Here is a 20,273-nt window from a genome sequence, read left to right on the forward strand (position 1 = left end):
GACCTGATATTAGGAAATAACATATCCTTTACTTTTGTACAGAAAATAAAAACCCTGAGGTGCACTGTTATGCTTGAGATGAAGAGCACATCACCTTCCAATTGCACTCACAAAATTGTAGGAGATTTCTGTAGGCAAGGGGACAACCTTGCAATTGTTGCATTTTTCTTTTTCTTTTTAAAGGCCTACATGAGAGCTCCTGCACTTGAGTGCTACAGTACAGGGGTGCTCAGCCTCTAAAGAAAGTTTTAAGAAAGGAATAAAGGGACTGTTCGTTAGAAGCATCGCATAAGGGCATGTGGGGGAGAATGTGTGTCATTTATCAGTGGTGTCACAGGCACTATGCAACAGGCACCCGTGACATTCACACAACCCCATTTCACACGACATTGTAAATCTTATTAATTCTGCAAGCTGAGGAAAGAACTGCATTTTTCCAGAGACATTATTGCAATCTGTGTATTGGGGAAATGCTAGATAGAAATAAACTTAACAAGGTCTGGAAAGGCCTGTATCTGCACCAGCTGGGCAACAGCAATAGTGCCTGTTCCATGCTTTTTGTTCAAAAAATGAAATATGTGAGTATGGCTGTTTTCATAATCATAGTAAAGTAAGCTTGAAAGTAAGCTTCACTGAAATTAATGAGACTTACTTTGAATAAAGGTGGACAGGATCACGATGCATATACTGATTTTGCTTTATGAGTTCTTCCTACAAATAATGACCTTAAACCCATCTTCTAAGGTGGCCAAATGGAAGTCTACAAACTTCATTTACCATTTACCATCAATTTTCTTTCAGGCTTGCGGCACATGTAGTACCCATTGATTTCTACCCCTCGCTCCCCGCCGTCACTGCCCAACCTCAAGTGTCTTCTACAACCAGGGAACTCAATGAAAGAGTTTGCAGTGCAAGTGAAATTCAGTTGAGACACTGCTTGCGATGAGAAAAAACAAACCAAACAAACTTGGAACGTGAAGGCGGTGCTGAACACATTTTGTATTTAAACTGAGGTTCCCCACCCCCAAGCTTGTTCAGCAGCAGCTGAGTGCACATGATGTGAATGCTGTTGAGGGGCCAGCGCGTGCCTAAGGGTTCCCCTGCTTGTCGGCAGTCCTCCTAGTCGCGGATTTAGTAAGTATGGAGAGTGAGTATCCACGGATGCACTTCCCGAGCATGGCAAGCATAGTGCCTTTCAAGTTAAATTAACGAGGGTGATATTTTCCTTCAGCACAAACATCTTGAGATTAAGCTAAAGGTCACTGTGAAATTACATAAACTGTAGAAGTATCAGTGTAATTAGCGCTCACTGCTCTATATGGGTAGAGCATAGTGCAAGACTGGGGTCTAACAGGTGTCAGCAAGGGGCTAATTATAAACTCATTTATGCAAAGTCTGCTACCTAGCAACTTAAGGGCCAGACCACTACCACACATGAAACACACTGCTTGCAGGGGGTACAGAGTAGGGATGGACCAAACTGTCAAATTCAATTCTGCTCATTTTCTCATTTTCCCTACGTTAAATTCAATCTGTCCCATTTTCAAATCTGTCTGGGAATTTGCATTTCTGAGCATGCTTATCTTAATGTGTGCATTTTTGCACACACTTTTCCAAACATATGCATTTTTGCATGCAATTTTCTAAATATATGTATTTTTTGCCATTGAATTCCCCTAATATATGCATTTTTGTGCATGGTTTTCCCTGTTGCATGTATTCTTGTATGCATTTTGCCTATTATACATGTTTTTTGTGTGCATTTTCTAATTTGTAAACTGCATCACAAAATTTGGGACCGTGTGAATCTCGCTGTATCATTGCGTTCTGGTTCATGCATAGTATCAGAAAGTGCAAATTTGATACATTTGCATTAAAATGGAACCTAATAAACTTTTTATTCCTACTATGGAGCAATAGTTCTGGGTGATGGTAGTCTGAATTATGGGTGTACTCTCTTGACCTTCCTTGCTTCCTATCACTACCATGGTCTGGCACCACTGTTACATCTAGAGCTTTTTATTACCAGGGGTGTTGCACTGCAGCAGAACATAATGGAATCCTTGAAATATTTAATTCCCTTTGGTGCATTCAGAAACCAGTCTGAAATATGTCATTTATTAATAATTTATATAGCATATTTTAATGTGTTAAGTGCTTTACAGCTTGATCTTACTCATCCTTGCAACAACCCACAACGTCACTCAGTGAGCCCATGGCTGTGCTGGGACTTTAACTTAGATATCCAGGTATCAAGTCTGATGGATTATCTAATGTACCAGCAGCTCACGCAATGGGGTTTGGTATCTGATTCCAAAATCTGGTTACAAAATAAATAGGGCATGTTTTGGAAATTGACTACAAGTTACTAATTATCTCTCTCCTTGGACCAATTGAGTGACCATTTCTTTATGAATCAAAACATCATTTTTCTTCAGCCTGTTGTTCTAAGTGGCACAACATCTTGGGTGAGAGTGACATATTACACAGTAGAGAAATTTTAGGATGTCAGGAAAATGAGAAGCGTTTTACCTGAACGGAGCTGTTTAATTCTTCCATTGCTAGTGGCTGTGTCCACAGGAAGGAAGTCTTTGAACCAGGAGATTTCAGGGTCAGGGTTGCCGCTGGCAGCACAAAGCATTGTAGCAGTGCGAGCCTTCTCTACTACCTTGAGCTGTGGGCCCATGTCTATGGTTGGAAAGCCAGATGGAAGCTGGTTCTCTGTAGGAGAAAGTGAGAAGAGTCACGTTACCAGGCAGCAATGTGTCAAAATTCTAATAACAAGAAGATTTTTTATAATGTTGCAAGTGGCAGCCAATCAGCACATCCACCTTCTCAATCTGGCAGAACTAGTTTCCTGAACCTTGATCTTGGACAGGGAATTGTACATCTGCATAGAACACAATGGCTCAATTCAGACCACCCATTTCTCAACGGTGTATTTAGAACTCCACAGTGGAGTTTTTAAACCACCATTGAGAAATGTGTTATTTGGAGGGAAAACTCCACCCCATGGTGGAGTTTTTTTGGAAAACACTCCAAGCAGAATATCTACGCTGTGCAAGGGGCAGTTCCTGCACAACTGTTGTGTTGTGTGTTGTGTGGCAGGTTCCATGGAGTTTTCTGTTGCATTGAGTTGACTTTTCCCACTGGCTACAGAGTTTGCTGGCAAGAGCAATGAAAGGAAGGAGTGCCGCTCTAGGAGAGCTGCTTGGATTGGTTTTTTTTGCAGCAATGGCTGATGGGATACCATCAGGAAGACTGGGGGAGGACAGAGGGTGGAGGAACTGTCAATCAAATGCCACCTTGCCTTTTACTCAACTCCATGGAAGCCCACAGTCACACAACGGTGGAGTTAGAACATGTTGTTTGGTGAGTACCTCCTAAAAACTCAACCGTTGAATGGAGTTTTCCCACTGAGTAGAGAAATGTGTTGTCTGAACTGAGCCAATTAGTTCATCTGTATAGAACACAATGAGTAAATACTATAACAGCAACTGAACTGCTCAAACAATATGTGCCTGTATGTACCCTTAAGCAATAAACGTAGTCAAAATTATGAAAAGGCAGCTCAAACCTTTGGCATATTTTTCATTGCACATTTCCCCATGTTGTTCTGCTCTTCCCACAACAGATATAATTATTAAAAGACTATGAGGAACAAATGAATACAAAATTAACAAGCCAAAGTAATTGCACCAATCCATGCCAGGGTGCACATTAGGAAGCTGCCAGAAACTCTCCCAGACAGTTGGAGGTACCTGAGGCGTGCAGAAAATGAGCAATGTACACCCTGCCGTGGCTTATTGCTCTATTATAAGATGAAAGTATCACTATGATGAACTGTTAAAACAAAAAACTACAGTAGAGAGAGAAAGAGGTAAGTCTGTCTTCAGTAGCTGCACTACTCTCACAGATAAGTATGGCCGAGCCCATTATGAGGCCTGCATAGAAAAACCCAGAATGCTCCAGAACAGCCTTTCACCAAACAACTTCAAGCTGAACTCATTTCCTTACATCTGAGGGAAAACTATTGGTCCCTGTTAAGCATGCACTGCACCGAAATGGGCAAATATATGGGGAAAGAGTCAGAGCACCATTTAAAAGCTTCTTAAAATATGAGAACCTCATTCATACTCTCATGATCTTTATTTGCAGATGTTTAAGCAAAACCAGGGACTGCTAGATCTCTTCTTGTCAGCCACCTCAGCTTTACCAGACATTTTAACCTGGATATTTATCCTATGCAAGGAATTATTCTCACTGGATTAAGACACCCCTATGTTTTTACAGGCTACAGTTAGCCATTGTACTCTTCTTCCCACATGGTGGGTAGAACACTCAGACTGGAGGATGCAGAGAGCCCTTCCCATTTTTTTTAGGATGTGAGTACATAGATAGGATTTCTATCCTTTTTAAAAATAAATAAATACTGAACAGTTTTTCAATCTCTTAAATCTAGCATCCTCTAGAATAGCCTTCCCCAATCTAGTGCCTTCCAGATGTGTTTGGACTACAATTCCCGATCAATTAAATGGCCATGTTTGTTGGTGTTGATTGTGGAGTTAAGGTTCAGCACACTTGAAGGGCACCCCATTGTAGAAGAGTGTGTGAGAGGATATGGTTCATTTCTCTGTTTAGGACAGGGGTGAGCAAGAAGTAGCCCTCTCCAGATAATTTTGGCCTACGATTTTGCCCAAAATATCTACAGGGCCACAGGTTGCCTATTAGGAACAGAAGAGGTCCCAAGGGTAGAGAGAGCTGCTCTATTACCCAGATCAGGGGTTTGGAAATAACCACCCAGATTCTATTTTTTAATTTTTGAAAAGTTTCAATAGTTCATAACTGTGGAGAAAATCAGGACTGCCTCTAAGGATGGTTGAACGAGCGATGTTCAAGCTCACCAAAATTTTCTGAACATCAGCTTGCTGCTTGTCTCTCTTTGATTTGCACAAAACAAACAGCTATCGAATGTGAATGTTAACCAAACAATTCCCAAAACTGAGCAAATGATTTAAAATGTGTGCATTTTGAGAAAGTTGTGCATTTTGAGAAAGTTGTGCATTTGGCAAGTACATATTTTGCAAACATGAAGACAAGTTTGGGAATTTGGGAATGTGCTTCAGGGGAAATGTACTCCTGTTTGCATTTGGAATTGCAATTTTGATATGTGAACTAAAACGAAATTCTCAAATATCCCTAACTGCTTCCACACTAACCTCTTTCTCTGGAATTGCAAACTTTGTTTATTCACCTTTTATGGAGATTCCAGGCAACATCGTTGTTAGCCAGTTATTTTCTATATTGCCTTCCAGCATTTTTTCAGACTCGATTTGTAATTATTTTAATAAAATGCAGTTATAGCACCACCTGTCTAGTGTGGACTGGCAAAGTGCTATTGAGGATTTTGAGTGTACCTCTGACTTTAATTAAACTCTTCTTGTTTTCTAGTTCCACCTATGAGTGCAGGTGGGGGAGTAGTCATGAATAGCCTATTAATTGTCCATTGCCTAAGGTATCTTAACTGCCCCAATATCAGTTTTAATTTCTGAGGGGCGGGGGGAAAGGCTTCTATTACTGATATTTCCTCTCTTCTTTTCCCTTTTCACATTTAAAATACTTCAACTTTTGCAGGAACACAGACAGGCATTGGGGTAATTATGAGATGTTATGCAAGGGGTAATTAATAGGCTATTCAATACTTATCTCCCACTCATGCTCACCAGGAAGCAAAAAAATGAACTAAACCTACAAAATGGAAATCTTTAATTACTGTTGCTAGGATCCTTCGCCGAAGAGGACATCTTTGTGAGTAAACATTGTAGGATGTTCTTCACCATGGGGAAGGGCCAAGTGCTATACACCAGTTGAGTTGTATTTATCCTGTATTGAAAGAGATTAGGACTCTTCCTAAAGCTAGGGTGACCAGATGACCTGGCTGCAGTGCTTCCAGGAAAGCTTGAACCTCGCAATTGTCCCATCATTGCACACAGAATCACCATAAAGCAAAGGGGTCACAGGAGAATCATGAGTTGCAATATAAAACAAACCTTCTGCAGCAGACCACCTGCTATGACAACTATATTTGAATTTATCATCCAGATCCTCCCTTCCCCCATCTAGCACACCATTATTATTATTTTAAAAAATCCTTCTATCTATTTCTATCTGAGCAATGATGTTACCAATCTAAGTTATGACACAAGGCCACAGCTTCCAAATTACAGAAAGAAAGAATCTGTTGAATATATCATGTTTCATTCATATTAATCTTCCAGGTCCAATTTGCATATTCATAATTTACATAACCTTTCAGCCCCAAGGCTTCCAGCATTGGTCTTGTCCTCATATCCCTGAATGATCAACCTATTTACAGGACAAAGCTGGACTATTCAGCCCCTAATCATCCTTCCCTACTATCTTGTGAAAAACCCAAACACAGCCTCCATGTTTCCATGTTTGGCTTCTATAGCACAAGGCAAAACAATGGGTTGGAAACTGGCTTCAGTGTTCAGAAGGGAAGGGACAATAAGGGGATGTAATATTTTCTAGGAATTTCTAAAGGAATACAAAAAAGCAACTGGAGCTTAATAAGAACCTAAGCCATTTTGTGTCTCCCAGTCTGGCATCTCCAGAAACCTCCTCTTAAATATAAAAGGTTTTTGTGAAAAAGGTACCATGGAAAACTAGTTTGTTTGTTTTTTAATTTGCTCTCCATTGATTTTCAAAGACAAAAGGTACACAGAGCTTAACTGGAAAGACACCAGAGCTAGAATTCAATGACAAGAAAGAGCAGCGCTGATACAACCACAACACACACTCTGCTGCAGTTCAAAATTAAACAAAAGCAGGGATATACAAGAGTATCACGAGACACAGCTTAGCTTGCAAAGGCAGACACAAAGAGTAGCAAACAAAAACACTCTCCTCGAATTAGCCAAGTGTGCCTGAATTACAGCTGCACCTTGCTGCCTGCAATATAAAATAGGTGCTCAATCCAAGGAGAATGAACCCCTCCAAGAGATAAAATTTAATCCCTAAACGTTCTGCAGTCATTCCCAGTTCGAGCAAGAGAATATTCTAAACAAAGAACCAGTCAATTCATGTAGTCCAGTTTATCTGCTGGTGAGCTCCCAGCAAATGCAAAGCATGTATCCGTTATAAGGGCTCACCCTTTGAACCCACAGGTACATGAGAGAAGATGATGCAAAATAAGCCTTTTAAATGACCCAGGGCCAACCTTTGTGTTTTGCTTAAAGATGTAAAATTTCTGGAAATTTTGAGGCGATGGTGGAAAAAAACATTTTTCTCCCAGGAGAGAAACGGAAATTTTGGGAACATTTAAAAATAAGCAATGCTTACTTTTTAGAGCTCTTTATGCATCTAAAATCACTTTGCTGCTTTAAGATAGCTTCCCCAACCTGGTGCCCTCCAGATATTTTGGACTTCAGCTCCCATCAGCCTCAGGCACCAGGGCCCACGGTCAGGAATGCTGGGCACTGTGGTACAAAACATCCGGAGGGCACCAGGTTGGGGAGGGAAGCTTAAGGAACATAAAGAAGCCTTTCTGTTCCTAAAGTTATTTTATGCATAGCTTAATTTTCTCACAAAATTATCAGTATATTTTAAAACTCTGTTAGTAAATTTGTAATTATAGTCAGAATAGATTAGAACTACATTAAATGACTGCTATAACATCAGAAACACAGGACAATAAAATATACTTTAGATCGATACTTTTCATAAGGAATGAAACAAATAACTATGCTGGGAATCTTATAGAGAGAATTAAAAAAAAATTCCCCCGTTATTATTTCCCCCCGTTATTATCTTCATTATTTTCAGACGTTTTACAACCCTAGTCTTTCTAGAAAAGGGTTCTTATTACATAGTTTTTAAGAATTTTTTTGGGGGGGTTAAAGGCTGGGTAACAATATATAAATGCATTGTCTTAAATTAAAAAAAATATATTTCATCACCCAAAGCGGTTCAATTTTTACAATTTTTACCCCCCCCCAAAAAAAAAGAAAGAAAGAAACTCCTTGGAAAGCCCCGAAAAAGCTGCAAGTGCCCTGCTCTCTTTTAAATTCTGCTTCCTGACTTGGAGCTGAGCAGAAGCAGGGAAGAGCAGCTGGCCCAGCTGAAGTAGAAGCTAGAAAAGTAAGCCAGTTCCCAGAGAGAGAGCGAACAGAGAGAGAGCTAACAGGAAGAGCAAACAGGAGTTTGACAGGGGGAGTTCGGCAGGGGAGGTCAAGGGGGAGGCCTCTAAGAAAGAAAGAAAAAGAGGGGAGAACAAAGAAAAACATAAAGAACACCCCCCCCCAAACACACACACAAAAAAACCCCAACCAAAAAAATCTTATTTTCTCTTAAGACATACTCATATAGTTGTGTACCTTCAGAGAGGACAGGACAAAGCAAAGGCAATTCCACTATAATCAGAAAGGAAAAAAAAACAAAGCAGAAATGTGGATGGAAAGGAGTCCCTAGAGGTGGTGACCTGCAAAGGGTGTGCAATGTTCGTGTTTCTGCCTGAGCTCAACGTGGCGTACACCTGCAACAAGTGCAAGCTGGTGGCACTTTTGGAAGAAAAAGTGAGAGGACTTGAGCGGCGAGTGTCCACCCTCCAAAGAATAAGAGAAGACGAGGAGTTCTTAGACTGAACGGTGGAACTGCAACAGCAACAAGAAGCACATGAGATTGAAGAGCAACAGCCAGCTGAAGCAGAAGTGGAGTATGCTGAGGGGAGGAAAGCCAATGAAGAGGAAACTCTCTGGAAAAGAGTGACAGTTAGGAGCAGAAGAACTAGAAGGCATTCTGCACCAGTGGAACCATTAGAGTTAAGCAACCGCTTTCAGCTTCTGGAGGATGAGACTGAAGGGCAGTTTGCAGAGGAAGAAGTACAAGAGACACCGTGCAACAGTGAACAAGAGGCAGAAGGTAAGTCAACCAAGAAGAAGAGAAGAGTAGTCGTTGTGGGAGACTCCCTGCTGCGTGGGACTGAAACCCAAGTATGTCGTGAAGACCCATGGACTTGCCAGGTGTCCTGTCTCCCTGGAGCACAGATTAGAGATGTGACTGAAGGGTTACCGAAGCTCATAAAGCCCACGGACACATACCCCTTTCTTCTCATCCATGTGGGAACAAATGATGTCGCCAAGCAGAGCTATGAAGAAATCATTTCAGACTTTGAAGCTCTGGGAAGGAAACTGAAGAACTTTGGGGCCCAGGTAGTTTTCTCATCCATCCTCCCGGTTCTTGGAAGAGGATTAGAAAGGGAAAGAAAAATACTCCGGATGAACGACTGGCTACAAAGTTGGTGCCGATGTGAGAGTTTTGGATTCTGGGACCACGGGCTACGCTACTTGGAAAATGGACTGCTGGCAAGGGATGGGTTGCACTTCACAAGGGCTGGAAAGTATGTGTTCGGCCACAGCATGAAGAACTTGATCAGGAGGGCTTTAAACTGAATCTTATGGGGGCGGGAGATGTAAACTTTGAGGCAACAATGGATGAAGGCCAATGCACCACAGTACAGAGAACAGCTCCAATAGTGCCCCAAAATAGTGTCTGCAACAATGTAGGAACAAAGTCAGACTATAAAACACACGGTCTTCGATGTCTATATACTAATGCCCAGAGCATGGGAAACAAACAGAATGAACTTGAACTCTTATTACAACTTGATACGTATAACTGAAACTTGGTGGGATGACTCCCATGACTGGAATATAGCAATTGAAGGATATAACTTGTTCAAAAACAACAGAAGAAATAGAAAGGGAGGTGGAATTGCACTATATGTTAAAAATACCTATCCCTGCACAGAAATACAGGCGGATCAAACTGGGAGCCCCATCGAGAGCATCTGGAATAAAATAAATGGGGCAAGGATCAGCAATCCTTGACTTGATATTGACCAATAGAGATGACTCAGTGGATAAAGTGGCAATTACAGGAAATCTGGGGGAAAGTGACCACGTCATACTTGAATTCTTGATGATGAAGGAGACAAAAGTTGAGTGTAGCCATACATGTACTCTGGATTTTAGGAAAGCTGATTTTAATAAACTCAGAACTATGATAAGTAAGGTCCCATGGCAAGTGAGCCTAATGAGAAAAGGAGTGCAGGATGGGTGGGAGTATTTAAAAAAGGAAATTTTAAAGGCACAGTTACAAACAATTCCAACAAGGAGAAAAGATAGAAGACAATAGAGGAAACCAATGTGGCTCCACAAAAAGCTTAGAGATGACCTGAAAACAAAAAAGGATACATATAGGAAGTGGAAGGAAGGCCAGGCTACAAAAGAAGAGTACAGACAGGTGGCAAAGAAGTGCTGAAACAGCATCAGGAAGGCTAAAGCTGTGAATGAGCTGAGATTAGCGAGGAATGCTAAAAGCAATAAAAAGGCTTTCTTCAGATACGTGAGTAGTAAAAGTCAGAGGAAAGAAATGATGGTTCAACTGCTTAATGAGGATGGCAAACTGATAACAGATGACAAAGAAAAGGCTGAAGTGCTCAATTCCTACTTTGCCTCAGTCTTCTCCCAAAAGCAGATCTATGACCCCCCTGGAAAAAGTGAAGCAGAAGTTGAGGGGGCAGGATTGCAGTTTGAGATTCATAAACAAATGGTCAAAGAACACCGAATTTCCTTGAATGAGTTCAAATCTCCAGGGCCCGATGAACTGCATCCTAGAGTAATGAAGGAGCTAGCGGAAGAACTCTCAGAACCTTTGTCTATTATCTTTGCAAAATCATGGAAGACGGGTGAGGTGCTGGACGACTGGAGGAGGGCTAACGTTGTCCCTATCTTCAAAAAGGGCAAAAAGGAGAAACCTGGGAACTACAAACCAGTCAGTCTGACATCCATCCCTGGGAAAATTCTGGAGCAGATTATAAAGAAGTCAATCTGTAAACACCTTGAAATCAATGCAGTGATTACTAGAAGCCAACATGGATTTCTCAGGAACAAATCCTGTCAGACTAATTTGATCTCATTTTTTGATCAGGTAACCTCCCTTGTGGACTGTGGGAATGCTGTGGACGTCATATATCTTTTATTATTATTATTATTATTATTATTATTATTATTATTATTATTATTATTATTTATTTATTTATATAGCACCATCAGTGTACATGGTGCTGTACAGAGTAAAACAGTAAATAGCAAGACCCTGCCGCATAGGCTTACAATCTAATAAAATCATAGTAAAACAATAAGGAGGGGAAGAGAATGCAAACAGGTACAGGGTAGGGTAAGCAGGCACAGGGTAGGGTAAAACTAACAGTAGAAAGTAACAGTAGAAGTCTGCACAAAATCAAGTTTTAAAAGCTTTAGGAAAAAGAAAAGTTTTTAGTTGAGCTTTAAAAGCTGCGGTTGAACTTGTAGTTCTCAAATGTTCTGGAAGAGCGTTCCAGGCGTAAGGGGCAGCAGAAGAGAATGGACGAAGCCGAGCAAGGGAAGTAGAGGCCCTTGGGCAGGCGAGAAACATGGCATCAGAGGAGCGAAGAGCACGAGCGGGGCAATAGTGTGAGATGAGAGAGGAGAGATAGGAAGGAGCTAGACCGTGAAAAGCTTTGAAGGTTAACAGGAGAAGTTTATATTGGATTCTGAAGTGAATTGGAAGCCAATGAAGAGATTTCAGAAGCGGAGTAACATGGTCAGAGCGGCGAGCCAAGAAGATGATCTTTGCGGCAGAGTGGTGAACAGAAACCAACGGACTGATGTGAGAAGAAGGAAGGCCAGAGAGAAGAAGGTTGCAGTAGTCCAACCGTGAAATAACCAGTGCATGAACAAGCGTTTTGGCAGAAGAGACAGACAAAAATGATCGAATCCTGGCAATATTATACAGGAAAAATCGACAAGATTTAGCTATTGCCTCAATATGAGGAATAAAGGAGAGTGAGGAGTCGAATATAAAGCCAAGGCTACGAGCTTCCTTGACCGGAGTAAGCGTAACATCATTGACAGTAAGAGAGAATGATAGTTTGGATTTTAGCATTGAAAAAAGAGGCAAAGTTATTAGCAGACAGAGAGGCGGGGAGAGATGGCGGATTAGGCTTCAGAAGAGAATTGAAGGACGCAAAGAGCCGCTGAGGATGCCTAGCATTTGACTGGATCAGCCAGTCAGATGCCTAGCATTTGACTGGATATCTTGACTTCAGCAAAGCTTTTGACAAAGTGCCCCATGATATTCTGATTAACAAACTAGCTAAAAGTGGGCTAGATGGAACAACTATTAGGTGGATTCACAGTTGGCTACAGAATCGGACTCAAAGAGTACTTATCAATGGAACCTTCTCAAACTGGGGAGAGGCAACGAGTGGGGTATACCACAGGGCTCAGTTCTGGGCCCAGTGCTCTTCAACATTTTTATTAATGATTTGGACGAGGACGTGCAGGGAAATGCAGGTTGCTTACCTGTAACTGTAGTTCTTCGAGTGGTCATCTATGCATTCACACATATGGGCTTTGCGCCTGCGCAGAGACCAGACCGGAACCTTCTATAGCTGAGTGGAACGTTTTTGGCGGGAACCCCTCCCCCACGCTACCGTGCATGTCCATGGGGTTCCCGCCCTTACCTCAGTTTACAGGAGACCGACATTGTGCCCCCATAAACATGAGTGTAAATAAAATACAAGTACATTCCACATATAACTGTGTCATTTATAAGTCTCACACCACCAAGTGGGGATGGTGGGTGGGTTGTGTGAATGCATAGATGACCACTCGAAGAACTACAGTTACAGGTAAGCAACCTGCATTTCTTCTTCGTGGTCTCTATGCATCACACATATGGGCGAGTAGCAAGCTGACATATATTTGGAGGTGGGTTGGTGCATCATCTGAAGATCTCCGAGAGCACTGTCCTTCAAATGAGCAGTCCTGCCTCGCACGGGTGCCCAAACTGTAGTGCCTAACAAACGTGGATGGAGTGGACCACGTTGCAGCTCTACAGACTTCTGTCAAAGGAACACCTCTGCCGAAAACCACAGATGTTGTGACGGCTCTGGTAGAATGAGCTGTCACAGGTTTCACCAGTTCTAGTTTAGAGACAGAGTAGGCAAGTTCAATTGTCTCTTCAATCCAGCGTGACAAACGCCGGCATGAAACAGGGAGTCCCTTATAAGGCTCCCCATAACAAATAAACAATTGCTTTGTTTTTCTAAAATTCCCTGTCCTAGCCTTTTACAAGGCTAGAGCTCTCCTTACATCAAGTGTATGTAAAGCAGACTCTACAGGTGATGTAGGATTCGGAAAGAAAACTGGTAGAGTGATATATTGGGACAGATGAAAGGTTGACACTACCTTAGGCAAGAAGGCAGGGTCTGTGCGTAACACAACCTTATCTTTGTGAAAGATAGTGTAAGGAGCAACTATCTTGAGAGCTCTAAGCTCACTTGCACGTCTAGCAGAAGTGATGGCTACTAAAAGACAGTATTGAATGTTAGAAGCCTAAGGTCAGATAAGGCCATGGGCTCGAAGGGCTTCTTTGTCAATGCCTGTAACACCACTGATAGGCTCCATGGTGGAACGATACTCTTTACTGTCGGTATCATATTTTTAAGCCCTTTTAAAAATTTCCTCGATGTTGGATGCACAAAAGGTGTAAAACCAATCATGCCTCGATGAAAGACGTAATAGCTGCTAAGTGAACTCTGATGGAAGTGAGTTCGAGTCCCTGCTGATAAAGTGTCAGTAGGTATTTGAGGATTAACGCTAAAGGGCAAGATTCAGGTGCTTGATCGTTTTCCAAGTCAAAAGTTTGAAATCTTTGCCACTTTGCCGCATAAGATTTTCTTGTTGAAGGCTTTAGTGATGCCAAAAATATATGGTCTACAGTTAAATCTTTGATACGAGAGGAGGAGTGGATGATATCCTCCATGCCGTCATCTTGAGGGTCGACGGGATTGCGTGTCGAACCCTGCCCTGGTGTCGAGACAACAGTGTCGGTATCGGCGGGAGTCTGATGTAATTCCCATCCGACAGTCGAAGGGCGTGGAGAAACCACGTCTGTCGAGGCCACCATGGTGTGATAAGGATGCAGTCCGACCTGTCCGACTGGATTTTGGCCAGCACCTTCGTCAACAGTGGAAACAGAGGAAAGATGTAAAGAAGATTTCCTTTCCAGGTTCTGGTGAAAGCATCTCCTAGCGAGTGCTTTCCTCTTCCTGCTCTGCTGCAGAACCTGGAACAAGCTGCGTTTTCTTCGGTAGCGAAGACATCGACAGCAGGGAGGCTCCAGTACCGAAAGAGAACGTCTCTTACTTCGGTATCGAGCTCCCATTCGTGGCCGACGTGGAAAGACCTGCTGAGGGCGTCCGCGATGATGTTTTCATTGCCCGCTACATGGGTCGCCGTCAGGTGAGTATTTCTCTTTATGCACCAGTTCCAAATCCTGAGTGCCGATCGATTCAGAGAATGAGACCTTGTCCCACCTTGTCTGTTGATGTATGCCACTACTGTGGTGTTGTCTGTTGCGATCAGGACGATTCAGCCCTCGATCAATTGTGAAAAAGTTCTTATTGCATTCTCCACCGCTAGCAGTTCTAGGTGGTAGATATGATGTTCCCTCTGGGAAGGAGGCCAACGGCCCTGAGTTGTGAGGGAGTCGCAGTGTGCTCCCCATCCGATCAACGATGCATCCGTCGTGATCGTACCGAAGGAGTGTTTCGAAGATCGAAAGTTCTTAAAACCCAGGCTTGCAATATTCTCATTCTGAGTCTTGCAAACCTGATGACTGCATCAAGCCTAATAGTCTCTGAATTGTCCATGCCGAAACTTTTCGGCGGCTCTCGGTATCGATGGCTAACTGCTGTAAGGTGTTTGCTCTGGTCGACGGTAAGTATGCTCTCCCATCTCGAGACGACAGAGTTACCCCTATAAAGTCGAGCTTCTGATGTGGGGTCAAGATGGATTTCTCCTCGTTGACCCACAAACCCAACAAGTCCAACAGGTTGAGGGTGGTTGAAATGTCCTTCTGGAGTGTGCAACTGCTGTCCGCTACCAGAAGCCAATCGTCCAAGTGTAGGAGCTGCAGAATAAAAGTAACCGTTGTCATACGGAACTTCCTTGGAATGATGAATTTGTTTAACTGCTTTAAGTCCATGATCGACCGAAGACCTCATATTTCTTCGGGACCGTGAAGTAGCGCGAGAAAAAACCCTGGTCGAGTTCCTCTGCGGGTACGGGAGAGATGGCTCTCTTCGATAGCAGAGGTCTGTACCTCCGGAAGCAGAGGAAGGGATGGCGCCGTTACTTTCACCCCCGAAGAAGGAGGAAGGACATCGAGCTCGATCGCATACCCCGAGTTGATGATAGTGAGCACGCAGGAGTCTGATGTCATTGACTCCCATTGATGGTAATGGGGTGCTAGGCGGTTCGCAAAGGGAGGTGGACGTGGGACAAAGAAGTCAAAGTCGCTGCTTCTTGGTGAAGTCAGGCTGACGCTTGTCTTATTGAAATGTAGACTGATATGGCCGCTTACTCTGGAGTTGTTGTTGTTGCTGCCTCTGTTGGCTTTGATAGTAGGGCCGCTGCTGTTGTTGTTAAGCAGGCGGTCTTGTTCACCGTCTCAGCTTGTATTGGGCAGGCTGAGCAGAAAAACTTATTTTCTTGGCTGTTGTGCAAGCCTTGTATATAGAGTCCAAGGTCTTGTCCGTCTTGCTATTAAACAAGCCCTCGCCATCGTAAGGCATGTTCTCAATCCTGGCTTTGGTGTCATGAGCCAGATTAGCGGAGCGGAGCCAAGCATGTCTCCTCAAGGACACGGGTCCCATCATCGACTTGGAATGGCAGTCAACTTGGTGTCGCGCTGTCGACACTTGTTGCCTGGCTATGGCTGAAGCTTCACTTTGGAAGACTCGTGCCCGCTCTTCTTTGTCCTCTGGGAGATGTTCACCTAGTGATCCTATTTTCTCCCAGAGGAAGAGCTGGTATCGTGCCATGGTAGCCTCGTAGGCTGATGCCCAAAGAAGCAGAGGAGTAAATCCTCCGGCCCGTAAGGTCCAACTTTCTGCCCTCTCTGTCCACGGGTGCAGAATGTGCCTTCTGTGAGCGGCCTTGAGCCGACTCCCTACGATCGAATTAGGTTTGGGATGTTGGACCAGAAACTGTACATTTTCTTGTTAGACTCGATAGAGGGTCTCTAGCCTTTACGATGTGGCTTGAGACATAGCCGGTGTTTTCCAGAATAATTGAGCCATTTGCTTTAAAGCATGTGGTGCTGGATCACCAGTCCTAATGCCTGAGCCATTCTAAGCATATGGTCAGAAGATCTGACCATATCGTCGGAAGGGGAAGAAGGGTCATTGAGGATACTGTAACCACCTGGAGGCATACATGCTCCGTCGGTATCGTGGTAACCGCGGCAGTCGATGCCGATGGCTGTGTACGGTGTCGAGGCGTCGACACCGTGGACATTGGTGGGCGGGCGGTGGAGGCAGCGGTAGATGACACATGCTCCGTCGGTATCGTGGTAACCGCGGCAGTCGATGCCGATGGCTGCGTACGGTGTCGAGGTGTCGACACCGTGGACATTAGTGGGTGGGCGGTGGAGGCAGCGGTAGATGACACACCCTCGATGTAAGCGAAGGGTGCGCATAATACTCTTCTTGAGGGTACTGGTGGTCACCCTGGAAGTGGGCGATATCGATCCCATTCCGAAGGCGGTAGAGGGATTAGTCCCTGAACCTCTCACGGCCTGGTAGGCTCTCAGAAAGAGGCCGCTGAAGCCGAATCCCGCAACTCGCCCTCCGATAGACTGGGAGGGTGCGTCGGTACCGTAGCCATCGGTAGTGGCTGGAATCTCGATACCGAGGGAGGCCTCGGTATCGAAGCGGTCGGTATGGCAGGAGGAGTAGAGTGACTCCTAGCCGGTTCCGCCGCTCCATTTCCGAAGAAGATTTGGGAGTCCGGGCCTTTTTTGGAGATTTTCCTGGCCGCGGAACTCGCCAGTGACCGTCCAGGCGTTAGGGGTATCTGAGCCCTATTAGCCGCTCTGGAATATTCAGGCACCTCAGTGCAACGGTCATCAACGGACTTACTGGCTGCCGTTTTGTCGATCATCGAAGATTTGGGAGCCCGGGCCTTTTTTTTTTTTTTTTTTTTTTGGAGATTTTCCTGGCCGCGGAACTCGCCAGTGACCGTCCAGGCGTTAGGGGTATCTGAGCCCTATTAGCCGCTCTGGAATATTCAGGCACCTCAGTGCAACGGTCATCAACGGACTTACTGGCTGCCGTTTTGTCGATCGTCGAAGATTTGGGAGCCCGGGCCTTTTTTGGAGATTTTCCTGGCCGCGGAACTCGCCAGTGACCGTCCAGGCGTTAGGGGTATCTGAGCCCTATTAGCCGCTCTGGAATATTCAGGCACCTCAGTGCAACGGTCATCAACGGACTTACTGGCTGCCGTTTTGTCCATCATCGAAGATTTGGGAGTCCGGGCCCTTTTGGAGATTTTCCTGGCCGCGGAACTCACCAGTGACCGTCCAGGCGTTAGGGGTATCTGAGCCCTATTAGCCGCTCTGGAATTCTCAGGCACCTCAGTGCAACGGTCATCAACGGTCTTACTGGCTGCCGTTTTGTCGGTAACGGACTTACTCGCTGCCGTTTTGTCGGTAACGGACTTACTGACTGCCGTTTTATCCATAGTAGGAGCCTCCGTGGCTCTGAGAGCTTTTTCCCCCCAAGATGGAGGGAAGTCGTCAGCTCTGCTTTTCCTCGTTTGTTTTGTAAACGACATGCAATGATAGCAGGCCTCAACGATATGGCCTTAGCACAAACAAAGGATACAGAGGGAGTGTCCGTCAATAGGTGGAAGCTTAGCCCCACACTTCACACACTTCGTAAACGGGGCTTCAACTGCCAAACAGGCCTCACGCGACCGAAGTCGCTGAGGAAAACTATCTACAATAATTTTTTTTTTTTTTTTAAATATAAGAAAAGTAGTAAGAAGAGTCTTAGAAAAAGATCGAAAAACGAAGAAGATCGTAAAAGAGAAAATAAAGTTAATAAGAAAAACGCTAGAGGTTCGGTTAAACAGGTCTGTGCACAATGGCGGACGACGAAGAACTGAGGTAAGGGCGGGAACCCCATGGACATGCACGGTAGCGTGGGGGAGGGGTTCCCGCCAAAAACGTTCCACTCAGCTATAGAAGGTTCCGGTCTGGTCTCTGCGCAGGCGCAAAGCCCATATGTGTGATGCATAGAGACCACGAAGAAGAACGCTTATCAAATAGCTAATACCCTGGAAGCAGGAACAAACTTCAAAGTGATCTTGATAGGCTGGAGTGCTGGGCTGAAAACAACAGAATGAAATTTAATAGGGATAAATGCCAAGTTCTACATTTAGGAAATAGAAACCAAAGGCACAGTTACAAGATGGGGGATACTTGGCTCAGCAGTACTACAAATGAGAAGGATCTTGGAATTGTTGTAGATCACAAGCTGAATATGAGCCAACAGTGCGATATTGCTGCAAGAAAGGCAAATGCTATTTTGGCCTGCATTAATAGAAAAATAGCTTCCAAATCGCGTGAGGTACTGGTTCCTCTCTATTCGGCCCTGGTTAGGCCTCATCTAGAGTATTGCGTCCAGTTATGGGCTCCACAATTCAAGAAGGATGCAGACAAGCTGGAGCGTGTTCAGAGGAGGGCAACCAAGATGATCAGGGGTCTAGAAACAAAGCCCTATGAGGAGAGACTGAAAGAACTGGGCATGTTTAGCCTGGAGAAGAGAAGATTGAGGGGAGACATGATAGCACTCTTCAAATACTTAAAAGGTTGTCACACAGAGGAGGGCCAGGATCTCTTCTCGATACTCCCAGAGTGCAGGATACGGAATAACGGGCTCAAGTTAAAGGAAGCCAGATTCCAACTGGACATCAGGAAAAACTTCCTGACTGTTAGAGCAGTACAACAATGGAATCAGTTACCTAGGGAGGTTGTGGGCTCTCCCACACTAGAGGCCTTCAAGAGGCAGCTGGACAACCATCTGTCAGGGATGCTTTAGAGTGGATTCCTGCATTGAGCAGGGGGTTGGACTCGATGGCCTTGTAGGCCCCTTCCAACTCTGCTATTCTATGATTCTATGAAATCTGGTCACTCTAGTATAGCTTCTGCACCTTAACTGTTGTGATGAAGAGGGAATTTCACCAGGTTCTCCATTTATACAAATGACATCTGCTAAAATTCACTTTTCTATGCAACTGTTAAAGATACAGGAGTACTGTCCTCCTTTTCATATGGTCACCCTAAATAAACAACCCAGGGATACAGCATCGCTGGGTTGTTTAACTCTGCTCAGCTGCAGCAGATGCGACTGGGTAGCAAGAAGTAGCATGTTTACTTATTCCCACTGAGAAAGACCACCTCCTTCAGAATCTGGATCTTCAAGATCCTTTAAACTGTTTGAGGACCTGCCCCCTTTGCAGATTAAACAGCTGTGTATGTGTGTGTTTGGAGGGCGGTATTACTAAGAACTGGAGGGTCGGAGTGGGGTGGGGAGGAAGAATTAGGGTCAGACACACACCTCTGACCTCAATCTCAATAAGAATTCTTACATTTAGCACGGGGAAGGGGAGGAAAAAATAACCTGCAATGCTCTACTGCTCAGCTTTGTGGCTAAGTGAGGAGTTTGCTGAGGAAGAGCAATTTAGGACTATTCAACTATAAAAAGGGAGGGAATATTTCACCATCTTCTTCCAGATTCCTCATGGACACTGAACTTGGTAACAGCTTACTGAGAAATGATTTAAAGTTCAAAAACTAGTTTCAGATCCCTGAAAAAAAAGTGCAATCAAACATTTGTTTTTTAGAAGTTTTTGAAATGAGGAAGAAGAGCTAGTGGGGCTTGATTCATTTTTGATCATTCACAGCTAGTAATATTGGACACAAGGTCCAGCTTCATTCCTGACTCTGAAAGCTAGTTATGTATTTTGTCCTATAGGATCCTCTGATTTAGAAACAATCCCACTACTCTTGTAGTCCTCAAATATCTATCACACTAAACTGTAGAGGCTGAAACTGGATACATGGTTAGAAAAACTGTGTGATGTGACAATTTGATGATTGTTGGATATGGAACGTCAGCAGGAATTCTAGGAGAAACCTTTATATTATAGAAGACAAAGGAAAGTACATGAAATAAATAACTGACACAAAGCAAATAGCAGGCTCATTTGGTTAATCAGATTACCATGGAGAAAAGCTAAATTATAACGTCATGATCAACTCATCTTTATACTGGCAGGAGTGAATGCAGATCAGAACAT

The 20,273-nt window shown here is 43.9% G+C and overlaps 1 protein-coding gene across 5 annotated transcripts in view; it reads right to left on the minus strand.

Moving 5' to 3' along the window:
• PTPRF (protein tyrosine phosphatase receptor type F) overlaps nt 1-20,273 on the minus strand; it is a 589,418-nt gene that overhangs the window by 115,899 nt on the left and 453,246 nt on the right. For all 5 annotated transcript variants that reach the window (XM_063140104.1, XM_063140096.1, XM_063140111.1 and 2 more), the window contains exon 6: nt 2,533-2,721. In XM_063140104.1, the coding sequence (XP_062996174.1) occupies nt 2,533-2,721 (189 nt within the window). The remainder of the gene's footprint in view (nt 1-2,532; nt 2,722-20,273) is intronic.

The sequence above is a fragment of the Elgaria multicarinata genome, chromosome 1 (genome assembly GCF_023053635.1).
Source record: "Elgaria multicarinata webbii isolate HBS135686 ecotype San Diego chromosome 1, rElgMul1.1.pri, whole genome shotgun sequence".
Lineage (NCBI taxonomy): Eukaryota > Metazoa > Chordata > Lepidosauria > Squamata > Anguidae > Elgaria > Elgaria multicarinata.